At 43.0% G+C, this 21,215-nt stretch overlaps 1 protein-coding gene across 6 annotated transcripts in view; it reads left to right on the forward strand.

The window, feature by feature from the left end:
- The window catches only part of AIMP1 (aminoacyl tRNA synthetase complex interacting multifunctional protein 1), a 118,830-nt gene extending 102,098 nt beyond the window's left edge, over window positions 1–16,732 (forward strand). For all 6 annotated transcript variants that reach the window (XM_073601963.1, XM_073601995.1, XM_073601981.1 and 3 more), the window contains 2 exons: window positions 9,227–9,395; window positions 16,473–16,732. In XM_073601963.1, the coding sequence (XP_073458064.1) occupies window positions 9,227–9,395; window positions 16,473–16,639 (336 nt within the window). In that variant the 3' untranslated portion in view covers window positions 16,640–16,732. The remainder of the gene's footprint in view (window positions 1–9,226; window positions 9,396–16,472) is intronic.
- Window positions 16,733–21,215: the final 4,483 nt, after the last annotated feature.

The following is a 21,215-nucleotide window of genomic DNA, read 5'->3' on the forward strand; positions in this document are numbered from 1 at the left end:
GATCTTCAACCAGGCCCAGCATACATATACGCAAAGAGGGTGCAAACACAACTCCAGAAATGGTGGTAATGAAGAGGACTACTGCCTCCCAGAATAGGACAATTTCCAGGCAGGACCAGAAGATGTGGGTGACGTCTCCCATCGGGTGATTACAGCACCAGCAATTTGGGGGAGAGGATGGAGCCAATTTTTGAACTCTGTGGGGAGTGAAGTAAGCTCTATGTATGATCTTGAATTGGATAAGCCTGTCTCTTAAAGAAACAAGGTATTTAAATGGGAATCCCCAGATATTCGACCAGTCATCTCCATCTAAATCTTGAATATCTATTAACCATCTACTCCAGATAGAGTCCAGCTCTGTCAGGGTGGTCATGCACAGGTGATTATAAAGAACAGACAATGGTTTAGCAGAGCAGTCAAATCTGATCACTTTCTCAAAAACTGACATGGGTACAGACACACTGGAGTGGGAGAATTGGCTACCAAAGGCATGGGATAACGGCCAGTATCAGGACAGAAAAGTATTAGGTACTTTGAATTTTGTGCAAAGAAGGGGAAAGGAAGGTTTGAGGGTCTGGAAGCTGAAAGGGGTAAATTGGGATTCTGCCAAAGAGGGGTATTCAGTGAAAACTGTTGTGGGGCCCGGGATTTGAGGCTGGAGCTCACTCTCCAGGTCTTAAGGATGGTAAGCATGGAAGGGGTAGGGGGCTTTAGCTCCTCTATAGAGAAGAGACTGTAGGGCCTCCAAGGAAGGCAGCATCGCTGCCTCCAAAACTGTTGCCATGTTGGTAGTATCTGCGCACAGCCACCAGTAAGCAGTAACTAATTGGGCGGCCAGGTAATATTTAAAACAGTCAGGGAGTGCCAAACCTCCTTGAGAGGAGGGTTTCATGAGGGTGGACAATTTGTAGCGGGGCGGGCGGGGGCCCCATAGAAAGGAGAACAATAATTGGTTCAATTTAGTAAAAAAAACATTTCGGAGTCCATTTAGGGGAGTTCCTGAACAGGTATGTGAATTTGGGCAGAATCTTCATTTTGATGAGATTTATGCGACCTAATAATGACAATGGCAGATTCTTCCATGCCTTGAGCTTCGCCTTCACATCAGAGAGAACTGGCAATAAATTAAATTCTATAAAATCAGAGGCAGTTTGGGAAATTGTGACACCAACATATTTAAACATGTCCACCCACTGCAGCGCCATATCAGGAGAGGCCAGGGCTTTCGCGTCAAGATCAATTGGGAATAGTTGACGATTGGTTGATGATCAGTGCCCTGATTACATTTCTACATATCCCCCTGTGAGGAGATGCCGCTGATCGGCTCTCCTCGCCTCACACTCTGACAGTGTGAGGCGAGGAGAGCCGATTACCGGAACTTCCTTGTTTACATGTGACAGGTTGTGATTGGACACAGCCGATCAAATGGTTAAAGAGCCGCGGACGCTGCTCTTTACAGAGATCGGGGTTGCTCCGTGTCCTAGCAACACAGTGCGGCAGTAATCGCGCCCCCGCAGGCGTGGCCGTTCTGGGACGGCGTCATATGAGAGCTGCACTGCTCCGCTGTTATTTGACGGTGGGCGGGCAGCAAGCAGTTAAAGTGGTTGTAAAGGCAGGAGGTTTTTTATCTTCATGCATTTTATGCATGAAGATAAAAAGCCTTCTGTGTGCAGCAACCAGCCTAATACTTACCTGAGCCCCATCTCCATCCAGCGATGTTGCACGAGAGACTCGGCTGTCCCGGACTCTCCGTCCTCATTGGCTGAGACAGCAGCGAAGCGCCATTGGCTTTTGCTGCTGTAAATCAAAGTCAGCAAGCTAATGAGGACAGAGGGGGTGGGCCACGGCTCCATGTCTAAATGGACACAGGGAGCTGCGGCTTGGCACGGGTGTCCCCATAGCAAGTTGCTTGCTGTGGGGGCACTCGACAGGAGGTAGGGGCCAGGATCCCCGAAGAGGGACCTGAGAAGAGGAGGATATGGGCTTCTCTGTGCAAAACCACTGCACAGAGCATGAAAAAAGATAACATGTTTGTTATTTTTAACAACAAAAAAAATGAGACTTTAGTATCACTTTAAGGTAAACACTATACTGTTTGCTCTCCTCGTTGTGTGACTGGGATTAAACATATGGTTCACCATGGTAATCAAACTTTGAGAGTAATAATCCCCGCAAAATATTACAAGAGAAGTATTACTTTTTTTTTCTTTTGTTTTTAGAATCATACTTACCTAGGTGGATACAGCATCTGTCCGATGCTGCATCTGTCCCCTGGCGCCTCTAGCACTGAGAACCAAGTGATGGAACACCGCCGATCACTCGCTTCGCACAGCTTCATGAGCAGAGAGCTGCTGACTACTAGTCAGCAGCTCTCTGCTATGCCCCCCACTTTCACTGGAGCGTTGGGCTGTGGAGGGGGCGGGAGCAGCCAGCTCCTGGTCCAGGGATCTGGGCGGATCCCAACTCCATGGTCATGATGACACCAGAGTAAACAAGCTTTGGCTGTACTTCTCCTTTAACTAGAAAAGGAAAAAAAAGAAAGAAAACAAATCTTCTCTAAGCATATCTATTTATTGCAAACAGATTACACAACCTACGAGGAAAGGCTCACCTTAGGATATTTCCTGTGTGAAGCAGTGGCACTGATTGGCTGCCCTGAACTCACCTTTGGCCGTGGAAAAGAAACAAAAGTGTCAGAGAAACAGCAGCCAGTCAGACATGAAGAAAGCCTTTTGTAAACGAGACTGAATCTTCCCAACATGGATAGACTGCTGAAAAAAAACCCCACAAAGGTTCTAACACTCCCTGACTCTTAACTAGTGTGAAGCTGTACAGCATTCTGTGAGGGGGGAAAAAGGAGATACATGATGTGAATTTGTTTTCCTTCTGAAAATAACTTCAAGAGAAATATTTCTGCTGTGAGCCATTATAAACTGAGGATTGGATTTCACCTAAAGGAAGAGCTCATTTTCATTCAGATGTTTTGGAAGTTTTGTTTTAGCCCCAATAACAAAACCCAGCTATATCTTATTTCTGGCAGAAAAAACATGAATGTGCAAAGGATTGGTTGGATCAATACTCCCCAAACCTGTTTTGTGTATATTTTGGCATGTCGTGCCTTTCTTAAGACATGTGCTGAAAAATTTAGCATTGTTATAATGATTAGACTTGGGCACATGCAGAATTTTGTGTTTTCAATTTGACACTTGTTTAATGCTTGTAAGATGGATTATGTGTTTATCCCTATTCTTTTATTACTAAAAATGTATCCTGCTTACTAGTGTCTACAAAATTACTTTTAAGAACCACAACAATGAAAAGTTAAAATGTTTTGTGTCTGCTGTATATGGAGGTGCATCTCATGGTACGTGATATGTTTTGTAAATGTATCCTTTGGTGAACTTTAGAAGCATTCTCTGTCTGGTCTAAGCACTAAACTGCAAATATAGTGTTCTTTATATTAGGGCTTTTTCAAACATAGGGGTGGTGGTGGTGAGAGTCTATAAAAGTAGACCATTGAGTCGCAGTTTTACCACACTGTGATAAACCTAAACACTCACCCAAACAAGGACATTCAGCCACTCAGGGCTATACACATGTCAGAGCAAAAATTAGCCCTAATTATTTATTGGTTGAGCATTCTGTCACTGTTTTCAAAATTTCTTGATAAGAGGACATTGAATTACATAAACACCATCTTTAAAATCTATTACATTTCAGGTCAATAAAATGACACCGCTTCTAGTGTCTTTGTCTGGTTCAGATATCCCTTGAAAAAGTGGATTTTCTTTTTAGCAAAAGTACTAAAAGAAATTCCAGATAGTTGCAGCTTATTTTCTTATTTTTTTCTTTGACTTGTTGCTGTTAAAGCTGGCCTTCGATATTAACCTCCCTGGCGGTTTTCCCGAGTGTGGCTCGGGGTTAAAATTCAGGACCATTAGCGGTAACCCCGAGCCACACTCGGGATTACATCGCAGGATCCTGGTGTGGCTTTACTTACCTTGTCCCCAGGATCCTGCGATGTCCCACGCTGTGTCTGCGGGCTCCGTCCTCCTCCGAAGCCTCTCCGTGCCAGGCTCCGTTCCCTGCGAGCAGCGCGACGCACGGGGGCGGAGCCTGGCGGCAAATTCAAAAAAGTGTAAAATCATAACACATACAGTACTGTAATCTTACAGATTACAGTACTGTATGAAATGATTTCACATCCCTTTTGTCCCCAGTGCTTTGTCCTATGCCCTGCATGCAGTTTTATGTTATATATACTGTTCTTTCTGCCTGGAAACTGGAGATTGTCCATAGCAACCAAAAAGTGTCCCTTTACATCAAAAGTGGCTTTAGACCAGCTAGAAAACAGCGATAGTAAATTAGAACACTTGCAGAATTGAGCGATAGTGAATCGTGGGGAAATTTATTTTATTATTCTTTTTTTTTTTTTTTTTTAATTATTTATTTTTATTTATTATATTATAATTTATGTTTTTGTGTTTCAAACTTTATCATACCCGGGATATCTACTAGACTCTTGTTTGGACAGATTTAAGTGTGTTATTGTTATGAATTACAGACCTACAATATAAAACGCCAAATTTCCATGCAAAATAATTGTACCGCTTTCAGCACCTAAAATCCGAAATAATCATACCGCCAGGGAGGTTAAAGGGCATTTATCTGATCCATCCACCATGTCGCTTAACATGAATGGCTACCTTTGCTAACAAAATATGATAGTACCTCTTACATCCTTGTTCTGTTTGGCTTGAAATTGGCCAGATAGGTAGGCCATCATTTATTGTCCATGAGCACTTTAAAGACTCCTTCATAGTGAAAACACAGGTTCAAAAGACAAAAAGCACAGTTTTAGTGGAGGTGTCTTTAAGTACAGTATCTCACAAAAGTGAGTACACCCCTCACATTTTTGTAAATATTATATCTTTTCATGTGACAACACTGAAGAAATGACACTTTGTTACAATGTAGTGAGTGTACAGCTTGTATAACAGTGTAAATTTGCTGTCCCCTCAAAATAGCTCAACACACAGCCATTAATGTCTAAACTGCTGGCAACAAAAGTGAGTACACCCCTAAGTGAAAATTTCCAAATTGGGCCCAGTTAGCCATTTTTCCTCCCCGGTGTCATGTGACTCGTTTAGTGTTACAAGGTCTCAGGTGTGAATGGGGAGCAGGTGTGTTAAATTTGGTGTTATCGCTCTTACTCTCTTATACGGGTCACTGGAAGTTCAACATGGCACCTCGTGGCAAAGAACTCTGAGCATCTGAAAAAAAGAAGTGTTGCTCTACAAAAAAAATGGCCTAGGCTATAAGAATGCCAAGACCATACAGTGGTTTAACAGGACAGGTTCCAATCAGAACAGGAATCGACCATGGTCAACCAAAGAAGTTGAGTGCACGTGCTCAGCGTCCTATCCAGAGGTTGTCTTTGCGAAATAGACGTATGAATAGACGTATGAGTGCTTCCGTTTGAGGATGCCCCACAGATGCTCAATAGGGTTTAGGTCTGGAGACATGCTTGGCCAGTCCATCACCTTTACCCTCAGCTTCTTTAGCAAGGCCGTTGTCAACTTGGAGTTGTATTTGGGGTCGTTATGTTGGAATACTGCCCTGCGGCCCAGTCTCCGAAGGGAGGGGATCATGCTCTGCTTCAGTATGTCACAGTACATGTTGGCATTCATAATTCCCTCAATGAATTGTAGCTCCCCAGTGCCAGCAGCACTCATGCAGTCCCAGACCTGGACACTCCCACCACCATGCTTGACTGTAGGCAAGACACACTTGTCTTTGTACTCCTCACCTGGTTGCCGCCACACACGCTTGACACCATCTGAACCAAATAGGTTTATCTTGTTCTCATCAGACCACAGGACATGGTTCCAGTAACCCATGTCCTTAGTCTGCTCATCTTCAGCAAACTATTTGTGGGCTTTCTTGTGCATCATCTTTAGAAGAGGCTTCCTTCTGGGACAACAGCCATGCAGACCAATTTGATGCTGCGTGAAGAGTATGGTCTGAGCACTGACAGGCTGACTCCCCACCCCTTCAACCTCTGCAGCAATGCTGGCAGCACTCATACGTTTCCCAAAAACAACTTCTGGATATGATGCTGAGCACGTGTACTTAACTTCTTTGATCGACCATGGCGAGGCCTGTTCTGAGTGGAGCCTGTCCTGTTAAAACGCTGTATGGTCTTGGCCACCGTGCTACAGCTCAGTTTCAGGGTCTTGGCAATCTTCTTATAGCCTAGGCCATCTTTATGTAGAGCAACATTTCTTTTTTTTCAGATCCTTGAGAGTTATTTGCCATGAGGTGCCATGTTGAACTTCCAGTGACCAATATGAGAGAGTGAGAGCGATGACATCAAATTTAACACACCTGCTCTCCATTCACACCTGAGACCTTGTAACACTAACGTGGGGAGGGAAAATGTCTAATTGATCCCAATTTGGACATTTTCACTTTGGGGTGTACTCACTTTTGTTGCCAGTGGTTTAGACATTAATGGCTGTGTTCAGTTATTTTGAGGGGACAGCAAATTTACACTGTTATACAAGCTGTATGCTCATTACTTTACATTGTATTAAAGTGTCATTTCTTCAGAGTTGTCACATGAAAAGATATGATAAAATATTTACAAAAATGTGAGGGGTGCACTCACTTTTGTGAGATACTGTGTATGTGTGTGTATAGATAGATAGATATACACACACAGCAGGTAAAATAAGCATTGGACACGTCACTATTTTTCTAGGTAAATATATTTCTAATTTCATATAGAAGAGCCAGCAGCATAAAGGGCACACCTTATGGACTGTAAATAATTTCCCTTGTGCTTTTTTTTTTAAATCGTGACTAGACTTAGGTTTTAACCATTTAATAAAGTAGCCCATTTCGTATGCATGGCTATCATACACTGCATTGATAAGCTAAACTGCTTAGATGTGAATGAGTTCTAAGATTGGTAAGACTTTGTCCAGCCTGAGATCTGAATGATGGTGGGTGGAGGAGATTTCACATCAAATAACCGGCATGTCGAGACATTTACAGTATGTGAGTCTCTGGATCCTAAGGGGAATCATAGTGTAGAGTAGAGCATCTGGGTATTTTAAAAATGGGTTATGGCTATGGGTTTTTGCTTATTACAACAGTGAGTAAAGCAATTTTTGGCGTAAGGATGGCCTTAGATAGGCATATGTCTTATTGAGAATGATAGAAAGTCAGGCATCATCTGATCCCCTCACTCCTGCCAGCGCAAACTAAAAACAAAAGAGATCCTGTTATGTTTAAAGACCAACAATGTGTGCGTACCTGTTATAATTTAAATTATGGGAGTATACATTTCCTTTTCCTCTAGAGAAAATGAGTGGTCCTTTAACCATGTGTGCAAGGATGCAAAATTTTATATTGAAGGCTAAGTTCACCTTTACGAACATGTTACATCTTATACCTGTATTTGGGGGATAACATGTTCCTAAGCATGTGCTTCCCACCCCCAGATTGCCCCCTCTCCCTTTGACAACATGCGGGGTTACTTTCCCCCACAGCTGCTGTCGCATTTAAAATCAGCCCGGCTATGCAGAGCTCCACCGCTCTGCGAATAAACTACGTGTCCTGCCTGCCACCATGGCAGATGGACTTGTAGCTTTCACTCATAGTCCTTTGACACTTCCTCTAGCTTTCTAATTGACAATCTGTACAGGGGTACAGACAGAGTAATTGTCTGCAGGAGCCTGACAATGCACCACTGATCCACTGATGCTTTGTAAGCTCCTGATAAAAAAAAAATGCAATTTTTTTCCCCTGCAAAAACATGTATTTATTTATTTTAACCTGTTTTACGACCAGCGATGTACCGGTATATTGCTAGAAGTAGTTATACAGGGATGATGTCTGCAACCGTTTTTTAGAGCTAATGGTCGGCTCTTTTGTAAAAGCAATCCTACTGGCTAACTAGCTGCTGGATTGCTTCTACAAGCAGCGGGAGGGGACGTCCCCCTGCCTTCTGCAGCTTCATTGGGCTGTCCTGTTCCACCAGGACACCCGATCGACCAGCTGGCACTTCCACTGGCTAATCATAGAGATGAGCAATGACCGGAACTGCTTTGTTTGTCTCTATAATATAAGGAACTGGAAGCAATGACCTTACATCACTTCCGGTTTACCCATGTGTAAACTAAGCCAATTTTAAAAATGCCATTTGATCACACTGACCTTGGTGTGATCAAATGCTTTCAAGGGTGTAAAGAGTACCAGCGCAAATGCCGTGTGACATAAAAAATTGCAACACCCACCAATTTATTCTCTAGGGCCTCTGCTTTAAATAAAAAAAATATATATGTTTGGGGTTGTAAGAAATTTTCTAGCAAAAAATACTGATTGTAATCAAAAAGTGCCAGACAATGCCTGGGGGTCAAGTGGTTAAAGGTGAATCTAGCCTTTGTGTGTCTGGCAATACAATGCTTGGGGGGCAACAAGGGGTATCATCTATCGTCATGGCATTATCAGCCTGTAGTAATTTCTCCTTTTTATTGGTACTGGGAATAATTTGGAGAAATGTTGACCGTGAAAAGTGGTACATTCTGTTGTTTTGTTTTTTTAAATTTTTTTAACTGCTAATTCACAAGTACATAACCCCCCTTATGAGACAGATTTGCAAATTATGTTAAAGAAACACCTTGTAGTATGTTTTTTTGCTCTAATCTAGGGAGGGATTAAAGTCAGGGTTATGTTATGGACCTGTGAAACACAAACAGTTTTGGTAAACCTTTTCAAAATGTGTACATTTGCAAGATATGTTCACATGAACTCTGATCTAGTGGTTATGTTTTTGTAATGCTTAGTTTCTTTTGTTTTATTGCGCCACATAAAGACAAGCCATTGATCCACTTCAGTACTACCAGCCTGTTGGATTTTTGTGCAGTCGCTGCCGACAGTTATAGCTGCAAGCAGTGATGTATTCTGACAGCTGGCAAGCCCTCCACTTTCAGAATACAATAGCTCTGCTGGAGAGCTTTCCCCATGAACACTGAATGTGTGGAATCAGGCAGTTTTCTGGTTAATGAAAATTAACCAGAAAATTGGTTAATGTATAGCCTGCCTTACAGTGAAGTTTCACAGTAGTTTAGATTCTCATTTGTTGCTTTCTGAAGTAGTTGAAAGAAACATGGGCAGATGCTTCTTTAAGTCGTGAACCTGTGTGATAATTTTTTTTTAGATGCAGAATCGGATGGCCGTGCTACTGTGTAACTTGAAACCTGCCAAAATGAGAGGGATCCTTTCTCAAGCCATGGTTATGTGTGCAAGCTCTCCAGAGAAGGTGGAAATACTAGACCCTCCAAGTGGAGCAGTTCCCGGAGATAGAATTACCTTTGAGGGATTCCCAGGTAACATAACTACTGTGGTAATGGGTAGGGAGGGGCAGGATTAATTATTTCTGCTCCTATTTATAAATAACTTCATGGACTTCATTCATATATGCAGGAGGGAAGTCTCAGGTGTCATTCTTACTTTAAAATATAAATATGGACACTGCCACCACAGGGATGTTTACAAAAATGTTACTGTGGTAATCATTATTTTCCTTCATAAATTAAATGTCATCAAAGGACACATGATCAATAGAATGATAAGCATAAGGTTATACTGCTGCCTTTAGGAGGAATTCAACAATGGCAAACCAAAAAAGGCAGTTGTCCAGGCATATATAACCCGAACTTCCACTCCCATGATGCTTCAGTTTTTTGCTTTGTCCTAGAAGGATGGATGTCTTTTCTTATTACAGAAAATTATACCCATTTGTTTTTGTCAGTTTTACTTTTATCAGTTAAGATTCGCCATTATGCTGCTGAGCTGTGACTTCTTATGGAGCTGTCTGGATCAACTGTTCCTACAAGAGGACCTGACACTAACAACATGGATCGTTGTCCCCTGCCTAAATCCACACACTCCTCAGTCTTCTCTACCTCTCTAAGGTGTAGCTCCCTCCTCCACCCTGTCCAGGGAAGAGTTTTCTATTGCTGTGCAGGATTTCATGATCAAACTAACGCGGGTTCCATAAGCATACTTATACGCCCTCTCCTCCAGTCTATCTCTGACAATCAGGCAGCTGCTGCAGGTCCAGCACAGTCAACTACAGATGAGAAGTTTTACTATCCCCATTTGGATGAATTTCTTCTTGAGGAGACGCAACTGACATAGCTGCTAGGCTTCAGAATACCATTTTGTTTTTTATTGATGCAGGGTGCATATAACTTTGTTTAAAACTGGAGCAACCTGTCTGTGTCTGAAACCACTCCTGTTACCAGTTTGGGCTCCCTTACAGGTCCTAAGACTGTCAAAACCTTTCCTGTACATTTGTTACTGAAATCTGTTTTGTACAGCGATTGACTTACTCCTGTCAAATTATTCTAAAGTGCTTAGCTGAGCTATATCCCATGGAGGAGAAGTTTAGTAAGAAGTGAGCCGTTCCTGTTGCTGACCCACATGTTTCTTGTTTAAAAGACTCTCTGACTGTCCCAGTTGAGGACGTTGTGATGGTTAAAGATCAAGTTCCAAGCATCTGGAAACTACCTCCAAGTCCTTGTTTTTCCTAATAGGCCCTGCACTGCAACCTGCTATTGGTGTTATGACAATTTGGCAGACCCTGAGGGTGTGGTCCAAAGAAAATTTCCAAAGAAACCAATACTATCCTTACTAATCATTCAGTTATAAATTGTTTGCAGCTTTTTCCTGTTGCATTTGTCAATTGTGTTGATGGATTTGTTGACATTATCTCATTGCTTGGAATCAGGACAGCCATCAGAAATTTTGGGGCCCCTACACAGCTTTAGGCCTGGGCCCCTTGGGCCCGACCACCAACATTCCCCAGGGTCCGCCCATTGGCCGTCCCCACCGAATCTCCCCTCTGGCCATCCCACCGAGTCCTGCAGTGCACCTACTTTTATTTTAATACTCTTACAACTTAATACATGAAAATGAAATATGTATTCAAAGTCATCAGTGCATTTAAAGATTTAACAGTAAGGAATTATATGTTGGCCAAAAAGTATGAAGCCTGCCACCACGACAAAGTAGACTCTTTTGAGCAGGACCCTACACTAACTGCATCGCCTTTTTAAAGACACAGCCCAATCCAGTAAAGAGACATCCCTATTTAGCAAAGGGATGGCCCAATCCAGCAAAGACATCCCCATATACAGTGCCTTGAAAAAGTATTTCCACATTTTTGTCATGTTACAACCAAAAACGTCAATGTATTTTATTGAGTTTTTATGTGATAGACCAACACAAAGTGGCACATCATTATGAAGTGGAAGGAAAATGATAAATGGTTTTCAACATTTTTTACAAATATGTGAAAAGTGTGGCGTTCATTTGTATTCAGCCCCCTTTACTCAGATACCCTAACTAAAAATCTAGTGGAGCCAATTGCCTTCAGAAGTCATTTAATTAGTAAATAGAGTCCACCTGCGTGTAATTTAATCTCGGTATAAATACAGATGTCCTGTGAAGCCCTCAGAGGTTTGTTAGAGAACCTTAGTGAACAAACAGCATCATGAAGGCCAAGGAACACACCAGACATGTCAGGGATAAAGTTGTGGAGAAGTTTAAAGCAGGGTTAGGTTATAAAAAAAAATATCTCAAGCTTTGCACAGCTCACAGAGCATTGTTCAATCCATAATCGGAAAATGGAAAGAGTATGGCACAACTGCAAACCTACCAAGACATGGCCGTCCACCTAAACTGACAGGCTGGGCAAGCAGAGCATTAATCAGAGGCCCATGGTAGCCAAGAGGCCCATGGTAACTCTGAAAGAACTGCAGTGCAGAGATCCACAGCTCAAGTGGGAGAATCTGTCCACAGGACAACTATTAGTCATGCACTCCACAAATCTGGCCTTTATAGAAGAGTGGAAAGAAGAAAGCCATTGTTGAAAGAAAGCCATAAGAAGTCCCGTTTGCAGTTTGCGAGAAGCCATGTGGGAGACACAGCAAACATGTGGAAGAAGGCGCTCTGGTTAGCGGAGACCAAGATTTAACTTTTTGGCCTAAAAGCAAAACTCTATGTGTGGCGGAAAACTAACACTGCACATCACCCTGAACACACCATCCCCACTGTTAAACATGGTGGTGGCAGCATCATGTTGTAGGGATGCTTTTCTTCAGCAGGGACAGAGCAGCTGGTCAGAGCTGATGGGAAGATGGATGGACCCAAATACAAGGCAATCTTAGAAGAAAACCTGTTAGGCCTTATTCACACCTATGCATTTTTAGTGCATTTTGAATTTTGCAGATTTGCGTTACAGAACGTGTTCCATAGGAAACCATGTTAAATGGACTGTAGTGCAAATCTGCAGAAAGCACTAAAAGTGCATAGTATGAATCAGGCCTTAGAGTCTGCAAAAGACTTGAGACTGGGGCGGAGGTTCACCTTCCAGCAGGGCAACTAGCCTAAACGTACAGCCAGAGCTACAATCAATTGGTTTAGATCAAAGCATATTCTTGTGTTAAAATGGCCCAGTCAAAGTCCAGACCTAAATCCAATTGAGAATCTGTGGCAAGACTTGAAAATTGCTGTTCACAGATGCTCTCCATCCGATCTGACAGAGCTTGAGCTACTTTGCAAAGAAGAATAGAGAAAAATGTCCCTCTTTAGATGTGCAAAGCTGGTAGAGACATACCCAAAAAGACTTGCAGCTGTAATTGCAGCGAAAGGTGGTTCTACATAACATTGGCTTGGGGGGCTGAATACAAATGCACGCCACACTTTTCACATATTTATTTGTAAAAAGAAAAAAAAAAATTTATCATTTTCCTTCCACCTCACAATTATGTGCCACTTTGTGTTGGTCTATCACATAAAATCCCAATAAAATACATTTACGTTTTTGGTTGCAACATGACAAAATGTGGAAAATTTCAAGGGGTATATGAATACTTTTTCAAGGCACTGTAGCAAAGAGATGGCCCAATCCAGCAAAGAAACAATCCCAATCGAGCAAAGAGACAGCCCAATCGAGCAAGGAGACAGCTCAATCAAGCAAAGAGACATCCTCATCCAGCAAAGAGACAGGCACAGCACACCTCCAAGCCCCACTCGGCCCTCACAGCTGTTCCAACTTCGGCAGTGCCTACCTCTCTTCTCCCTCTTGCATCGCTCCCACGAGCCCCCGATCACCAGAGTCCCAGCTCTGTTCTCAGCAGCAGGCTGCAAGGTGGAAGCTGTGAACTGGAGCACTAGCATGTGGTGGAGGAGGAAGTTACATCCTCTTCTTCTGCCGGGGGCTTGTGAATGTATGCGATTGGCTGCCAGGATGCCAGGCGGTCCTAGCAACCAATAATTTTGACAGGGGCAGCCAGCAGGAGGGCTGGGAGTCAGGAGCCAGTGCAGCGGCACCAGCGGAAGTTGGGAATAGTTGCCAGTGTAGGGGAGGAAAGGAACAAAGGAGAGGTGCCAACTTGGGGCCCAGGGGTCTCAAGGGACCATACCCCTCGGGACACCCAGGCCCCCTACATCTGTATGGGCTGTACCCCCTTGATGGCGGCCCTGTTTGGAATATCTAGGTCTCATCCTAGACACAGGAAGAGTCACACCTGGGCAGCCTGTCGCTGCAGGGTACTTGGACATCAGAGGCATCTTGTCTCCCAAACAACATTCTGGTGCTTTGGACAATTTGGTTGTCCCTGTAATGCCAGAGACTCCCAGTGGAGGGTCATTTGTTCTAGGTTAAGTTGGAGAACGCCACGGCAGTGGTATACATCAACCATCAGAAGAGGAACCGGAAATCTTGCCCTGCCATGGGAGGTAGATTGGATCCTGTCCTGGGCACTTCATGTTCTAGGCTTCTAGACTTCCTCAACAGGCTAAGCCTGGGTCTAGGGCAGTGGTCCCTATATATTGAAGTGTTCAGGACCTGTGTCACAGGTAGGGGATACTGGATGTAGACTTTCCTGCCTCTAGATTCCAAAACAAACTAGATAGGCCTGTCTCCAGGTACAGGGTACAATGTGAATCACCGTGCTCCATATACAGCCGTGGCCAAAAGTTTTGAGAATGACACAAATATAAATTTTCACAGTCTTCTACTTCAGTGACTTTAGATCTGTTTGTCAGATGTTACTATTGTATGCTGAAGTGTAACTACAAGCATTTCATAAGTGTCAAATGCTTTTATTGACAATTACATTACTTTTATGCAAAGAGTCGATATTCGCAGTGTTGACCCTTCTCTTTCAAAACCTCTCCAGTTCACCCTGGCATGCTGTCAATCAACTCCAGAGATAAATCAATCATTCTCCCACTCTTCAACACTCTGGGCCGCACCTGGAGTATACTGTCCAGTTATGGGCACCAGTCCTAAGGAAGGATGTGCTGGAGGGCAACAAATGGATGGAGAAGGGCAACAAAACTAATAAAGGGACTGGAGGGCATTAGTTATGAGGAAAGGTTACAAGCACTGAACTTGTTCTCTCTGGAGAAGAGACGCTTGAGAGGGGATATGATTTCAATGTACAAATACCATACTGGTGACCCCACAATAGGGATAAAACTTTTCCACAAAAGGGAATTTAATAAGATAGGTGGCCATTCACTAAAATTAGAAGAAAAGCGGTTTAACCTTAAGCTGTGTAGAGGGTTCTTTACTGTAAGAGCAGTAAGGATGTGGAATACTCTTCCACAGGCAGTTGTTTCAGCGGGGAGCATTGATAATTTCAAAAAACTATTAAATAAGCACCTGAACGACCACAACATACAGGGTTATACAATGTAACACTAACATAAAATCACACACATAGGTTGGACTTGATGGACATTCTTGCATAATCAATGCTTGGAGTTTGTCTGGATTTGTTTTTGTTTTTTTTTTTGTTCACGCGCCTCTTTTGGATTAACCACAAGTTCTCAATGGGATTAAGGTCTGGGGATTTTCCTGGCCATGGACCCAGAATTTCGATGTTTTGTTCCCGAAGCCACTTAGTTATCACTTTTGCCTTATGGCAAGGTGCTCCGTCATGCTGGAGAAGGCATTGTTTGTCACCAAATTGTTCTTGGATGGTTGGGAGAAGTTGCTCTTGGAGGATGTTTTTGTATCATTCTTTATTCATGGCTGTGTTCATAGGCAAAATTGTGAGTGAGCCCACTCCCTTGGCTGACAAGCAACCCCACACATGAATGGTCTCAGGATGCTTTACTGTTGGCATGACACAGGACTGATGGTAGTGCGCACCTTTTCTTTTCCGGACAAGTTTTTTTTCCGGATGCCCCAAACAATTGGAAAGGGGATTTATCAGAAAAAATTACTTTACCCCAGTCCTCAGCAGTCCAATCCATATACCTTTTGCAGAATGTAAGTCTGTCCCTGATGTTTTTCCTGGAGAGAAGTGGCTTCTTTGCTGTCCTTCTTGACACCAGGCTATCCTCCAAAAGTCTTCGCCTCACTGTGCGTGCAGCTGCACTCACACCTGCCTGCTGCCATTCCTGAGTAAGCTCTGCGCTGGTGGTGCCCCGATCTCACAGCTGAATCAACTGTAGGAGATGGTCCTTGTGCGTGCTGGACTTTCTTGGGGGCCCTGAAGCCTTCTTCACTAATGCAGTGGAAATGTTTTTTTATGGCATTAAGTTAATTTTCATGGCAAAGAGGGACTTTGCAATTAATTGCAATTAATCTGATCACGCTTCATAACATTCTGGAGTGTATGAAAGTTGCCATCATGAAAACTGAGGCAGCAGACTTTGTGAAAATGAATATTTGTGTCATTCTTAAAACTTTTGGCCACGCCTGTACATAAGTGATAAATTAAAACAAAGTCCAAAAGTATGTGAATAACACAGCACTTCAAAAAGGTGCAACTCTTCCATCGATTCGATTCATCCAGTACTCCCCCACCTGCCCACCAAACTGCTTACCAGATTGCCAGGTCCCACAGTTACAGAGGTCTGATATAGCTTAATGGTTTTCATACAGATCTTTGCTGAATGGCGGAATCAGACATTCCCCCATTAAAATAACCTTTGCTGGTCTCCAAAGATCAAAGTACTCAGCGTGGAAGAAACGTAGAACAGAACTCCGTAGTGCAGTAATTCATACACCAGTTTATTAAAGGAGACATCAGTTGTTCCCACAATGCTGGACGTCTATTTCTCATAAGGTCTATCACCATAAGTGGAAGCATACTTTATTTAGTGTGAGGCGAAAAGGCTTTCACCCCAGGAAATGCTCCCTGTTACAAATTGTTGCATTCTTACAGGCAGGTATGGACCAGCATTTGGCCCAAAGCGCACCATTCATGGTCATTATTTTGCTTTTGCAATCTGAAAGAATTGCCACTTGTAAAACATTGTGTTGAGTTTAATTTATTCAGTACATATGTTGCATCTTTATTTTTTGTGTGTTTTTTTTACTGTATGAATAACTAAATGGAGAATGTCTATAATCTGTGTATTGTCCATTACTTTTCCAGGAGAGCCTGACAAGGAGCTGAATCCTAAGAAAAAGACATGGGAGCAGATCCAACCAGACCTTCTGACCAATGATGGATGTGTAGCAACTTACAAGGGAGTACCATTTGAAGTTAAAGGAAAAGGGGTGGTCAAAGCTCAGACCATGTCTCGAAGTGGTATTAAATAAAGAGTGTTGGATTTTTGTAAAGAGCGCACTCATGGTGTGCTTGTGAGCTTTCAAAAACAACTACAATAAAGGCTGACAAATTGTTCATTAAAACGTGCATGTTTTCTTGTCTCACATTCACTTGGAATTTACCCAGTCAGGTTAAGCTTGTGTTACTCTATAGACTGGTACATATTATCTGTATGTCGGATTTTGGAGTGGTAAGTCTTACCAAAAAAAAATGACAGACATATACTAAAAGGGAATTGGATATAAACAAAATACCACAATAACAGAGGCCAACCCAACGCAGAACACCATATCTATCCAGCACTTAGAGCTTCTCTAAAGGGTTGTTCGCATAATCCATAGAAATGACAAAACAGCTGCACCATCTTTAGGGCATTGCCCAAAAGATTTAAAAAAAAAATGTAAAGAGAAGCAGATTAAAGGAGTAAGAAGGAGAGGCAGAAAAAAAAAAGAGAGGAAAAGATGGAAACCCGGGCGGGAGATAGTAAGTCTCACTGAGCTGGTCACTGGTGGACCCACGCAAAGGACCCTTTAGGTCTCTAAAGATCAATATGCATATAGCTGGCCCATGGACTCCAGACTTGCTCAAATTATTTAGTAGTATTATTAATCATGCTAGCAAAGATGTTCATTAAGCATAATACAAGACACTTTGTGCTGAAACATTGAAATGGAGGGTCGCTTTCATGAGCGAGCTATAGTGAGCTTTGCCACCAATAGCATAAAGGAGATTAAAGAACGAGGAAGCTTCTCCATAGGATACTTTCGTAAGGCGATACGGGGCAGTTGAGGTACCAGTGCCCCTGAAACGTTACTAATTAAAGCAAAAACTTTATTCCAGAAGCCCTGTAATTTAGAACATTCCCACCAGACATAATACATGGTACCATAAGAATGGCAGCCTTGAAAACACAATGGCGAGAAGGTCAGAAATACCCTTCAAAGACGAAACAGGACCATATACCATCTGGTCATAAATTTTATACTTGCTTCTACCAGAGAGATATTCAAAATGCCCTTGTAAGCAAAATGGAAGCAGGTATGCCAATGGTGCGAGTCTTTCTCAGAAACTAAGTCCAAGTCCCACTGCTGCATATAAGGCAATTTGTCAGCGATGTTGAGCAACAGCCTATAAATGGTGGAGATCCCCCCCTCTCTGACCCACATCCTGCATGCACCACCACTAGGGAATTACTGTGGGGTCCTTGGTAACCCCTGGTCCCAAGGAGCGCAAGAAATGGGAAATATGGTAGAATCGTAAAGTCTCCAAGTTAGGCATTTTCAACTCAGATTGACATTGTTGCAAAGTGCCCCTAGGCGTCAAAAAGGGACTAATCCTATAGAGACCTTTATTTAGCCAACATCAGAAGGCCTCCGGATCTAGACCCAGGGGAAATTCGGGGTTGTTAAAAAGATGAGCCAATGGGTGAAAAGGCAAAATAAGGTTATGACTGTTCTGTACCCTGTCCCAAACGGCCAGAGAATTAGACAAAGTAGGGGCCAAGACAGGTAACCGTAAGTTCACAGGTTGAAACTTAATAAAATCTAGAGGGACCGAGCGCACCACCACTTTCTTCATAGCTATCCATTCGGGCTTTTCGTTACGGGAATAGACCGCCAAAAATTGGGCTGCCTGCTAGTCAAGCGCCTAATTTGGAAGTCTGAGGCCTCCTTTCGTTTTGTGAACAAAGAGGACCTGTTTTGACAATCTATGGCTCTTACCCCCATATATAATGGATTATCTTGGATTGGATCTTGGACAAATTCAACCTAATGATCAAATTGGGTAAGGAACTGTAATAATATAGTAAACATGGAAGTGAAGGCATCTTAACCGAATGGATTTTGCCTAGCTAGGAGAGGACAAGGATCGCCTACCCTCGGAGATATCATCCTCCAATTTTTCATGTAAAGGCAGATAATTCACTCTATACAAGGAAGCCAGTGAAGGCGTGAGGCGCACACCCAGTTATGGGACAAAAATTAGTCTTCCAAGCGAAAGGAAATTCTGCCTGCAGATAGGACACTAGGAACAGAGGAAGGTTAACATTCAAAGCTACCGATTTGTGAGCACTGGAGGGGCAGAGAAGAGAGCCGGTGAATGTTGCCTCTCTCTGCTCACTGAAGACCAAGAACTGAGCATTCAGCAGGCATGTGATGACTTAGTTCTTGGTTTTAGAGCCAGTGGTGGACATCTGTAGCATTGCGACAGATGTTGTGGCCATATAGGTGAGTATGGATGTTTATTTTTTTGCTATCCCACACTTCTCCTTTAATCACACTCGCATCCAAGGATCTTAAGGTATTCATTATCAAAACAGTGGTGCATCCATTCTGCGATAGAGGTTATATATTGCTTTGACACTCCTATATTTTACATTTGCAATCAGTTCACATTGCACAGTGCACATTAGACAGTCTGTTGCTCTGCTATTTAAACTGCCAGCATAGCTTCTGTGGTGTGGCAGGTCAACAAACACTGGTAAAAAGCTTAATCATACAATACAGGACATATGAACTGTATTCTTATATTAATTATAAGGTTATATGCCACTACCCTTAGGTGACTGGCAAAGCTTTATAGGGAATATCCCCTACTGTATCCATATAGCCACGCCCACTATGTGAGGCTCTAGTTCTTTTTTCAGTGTCCTTAGGTGATTGACCTCTTCTCCCGTAAGAGAAGTTTTGCTCTATATTTTTACCATTTTTTTTCTAATCTTCGATTGACACATCTTTCAAGAACTGACTGCTTATTATTGCCTTATGGCCCATTAGCAGTTACTGGATCGGTTACCCTTGATGTACATCCTGGGAACCATATCTGGACCTTGCATCAACAGGCCCAGTCTGAAATGTTTGCTTCAGGCAATGAATCCTGTGTTCAGCTTACCTTAGTACGTGTTACTATGAGTAAGTTAACTGCAAGATGCTATTCAGGTTCAGGGCTGTGGTCTGATCCTATGGCGCTCAGACACTGAAGACCCCTACGGGGGTATGTCCACCATGATGGATAAACCCTGAACTAGACCTGTGATGTGGACAAGGGAAGACGGGCTTTCGCTGTCCATTACATTCGGTTCCAAGCTCTATATGTCTTGTTGGATTATTGGTATATACTACATATAGCCTACAAGAGACACTGCAGTGCTAACACACGAGCATTTTTTCAAGGCACAGGTTATTGGGTCATTCATAACTTGTGTTTTTCTCCCTAGTTATTGTCTCTTTTTTTAGCTTTATAGGTGTCAGGGCTGGGCTCAGCCATTCCTTCTCAAAGTTGGCTGCTCAGCTGTTGGCTAATTGCCAGCTCCTATCTCTCCACAGTGACTCAACTGTTGATGATATCTTGCTCGTCAGTCCTGCCTACTTAAGCCGTCCAGTCCAGATGATCTCTGTCTTCGCCTTGGTCACATCTCTAGAGACGCTCTCCTGTGTTCCTGTTAAAGACTTGCTTGGCTGACATTCCTTCTGGCTCCAGATCCTGCTTGCTGCTCGACTACGCTCTTCTCTGGCTCCCTCACGATTTGGCTTGTCTGACTACCCTTTCCGGTTCCGCAACTCTGGCTATGTTTTGACTACGTTTACTCTGTTTACCTTTTTTTATTATTATCAAACAAGTGTGATTTAACTGTACTTCTGTCTCAGTCTGACTCATGGTTTCTGACAATAGGTAACTGTGACGGGTGTCACTTTGGGCGGGGGGCCCGTGGAACCCAGAATCCCTTGGGGAGGTTGGGAAACCCCTGTTTCAGCTCCCCATGCACCTCCTATGTCTAAATCACTCTGTGTCTCTTAATAGGGGCACAGGGTGACGAGAAATCCAGTCTGATCTGTACTAATCAGATTCACTGTACAACCACACTGGAATGTGTGTGCGTGTGTATATGTGTATATATATATAGTATAGTGTCTCATACTGTGTACTCTTTGCTGGGTTGTTTGGGGTGTGGCTGTATTCCATTGTTCTATTGTGTCTGCCTTGGGTATTATGGGATGTGTATGTAGATTAGCTGTAAGAGGGGAGGGGGTGAATTCCTCCAACAGCTCTCCCTGCTGATTAGACTGTCTACCCCGCCCTGAATGCAAAGAGGGGAGGGATTGTCCCATCTATTACCTGTGTACCTGTGTTTCAATAAACAGTTCTTGGTCAGCAACCAAAACGAGTACTGCCTAGTTTGTGGTTACAAGTGGTAGGTGACAAAGATGACAAAAGCACTCAAGCGGAGTGTGGGACGTTTTGTTACAGTAACATTATAATGTTTACCTATTTAAATTGAGCAGTCTTTTCTTCACCTCATCACTGGACATACCTCTGTGGCTAGTGACGTAATAGGAGACTCCTAAATATGCACTCCTGGCTGCCATTTTATGTCACTGATGCAAGCTGAATGCTTTGCTGGCTCACCCATTGCTTAATACCCCAGAGACACTGCCATAGGAAATTTGTTAGCACCTGGGTTATTGCAATTCCTTCATGCCAGATGTGCTGCACCCCTTCCCTCCACATCCATTACAGGAGTACTTCACAGGGGAAGATTCTACCAGAGAGATATTCAAAATATCC

This window comes from Aquarana catesbeiana, linkage group LG01 (genome assembly GCF_042186555.1).
Source record: "Aquarana catesbeiana isolate 2022-GZ linkage group LG01, ASM4218655v1, whole genome shotgun sequence".
In the NCBI taxonomy this organism is placed as follows: domain Eukaryota; kingdom Metazoa; phylum Chordata; class Amphibia; order Anura; family Ranidae; genus Aquarana; species Aquarana catesbeiana.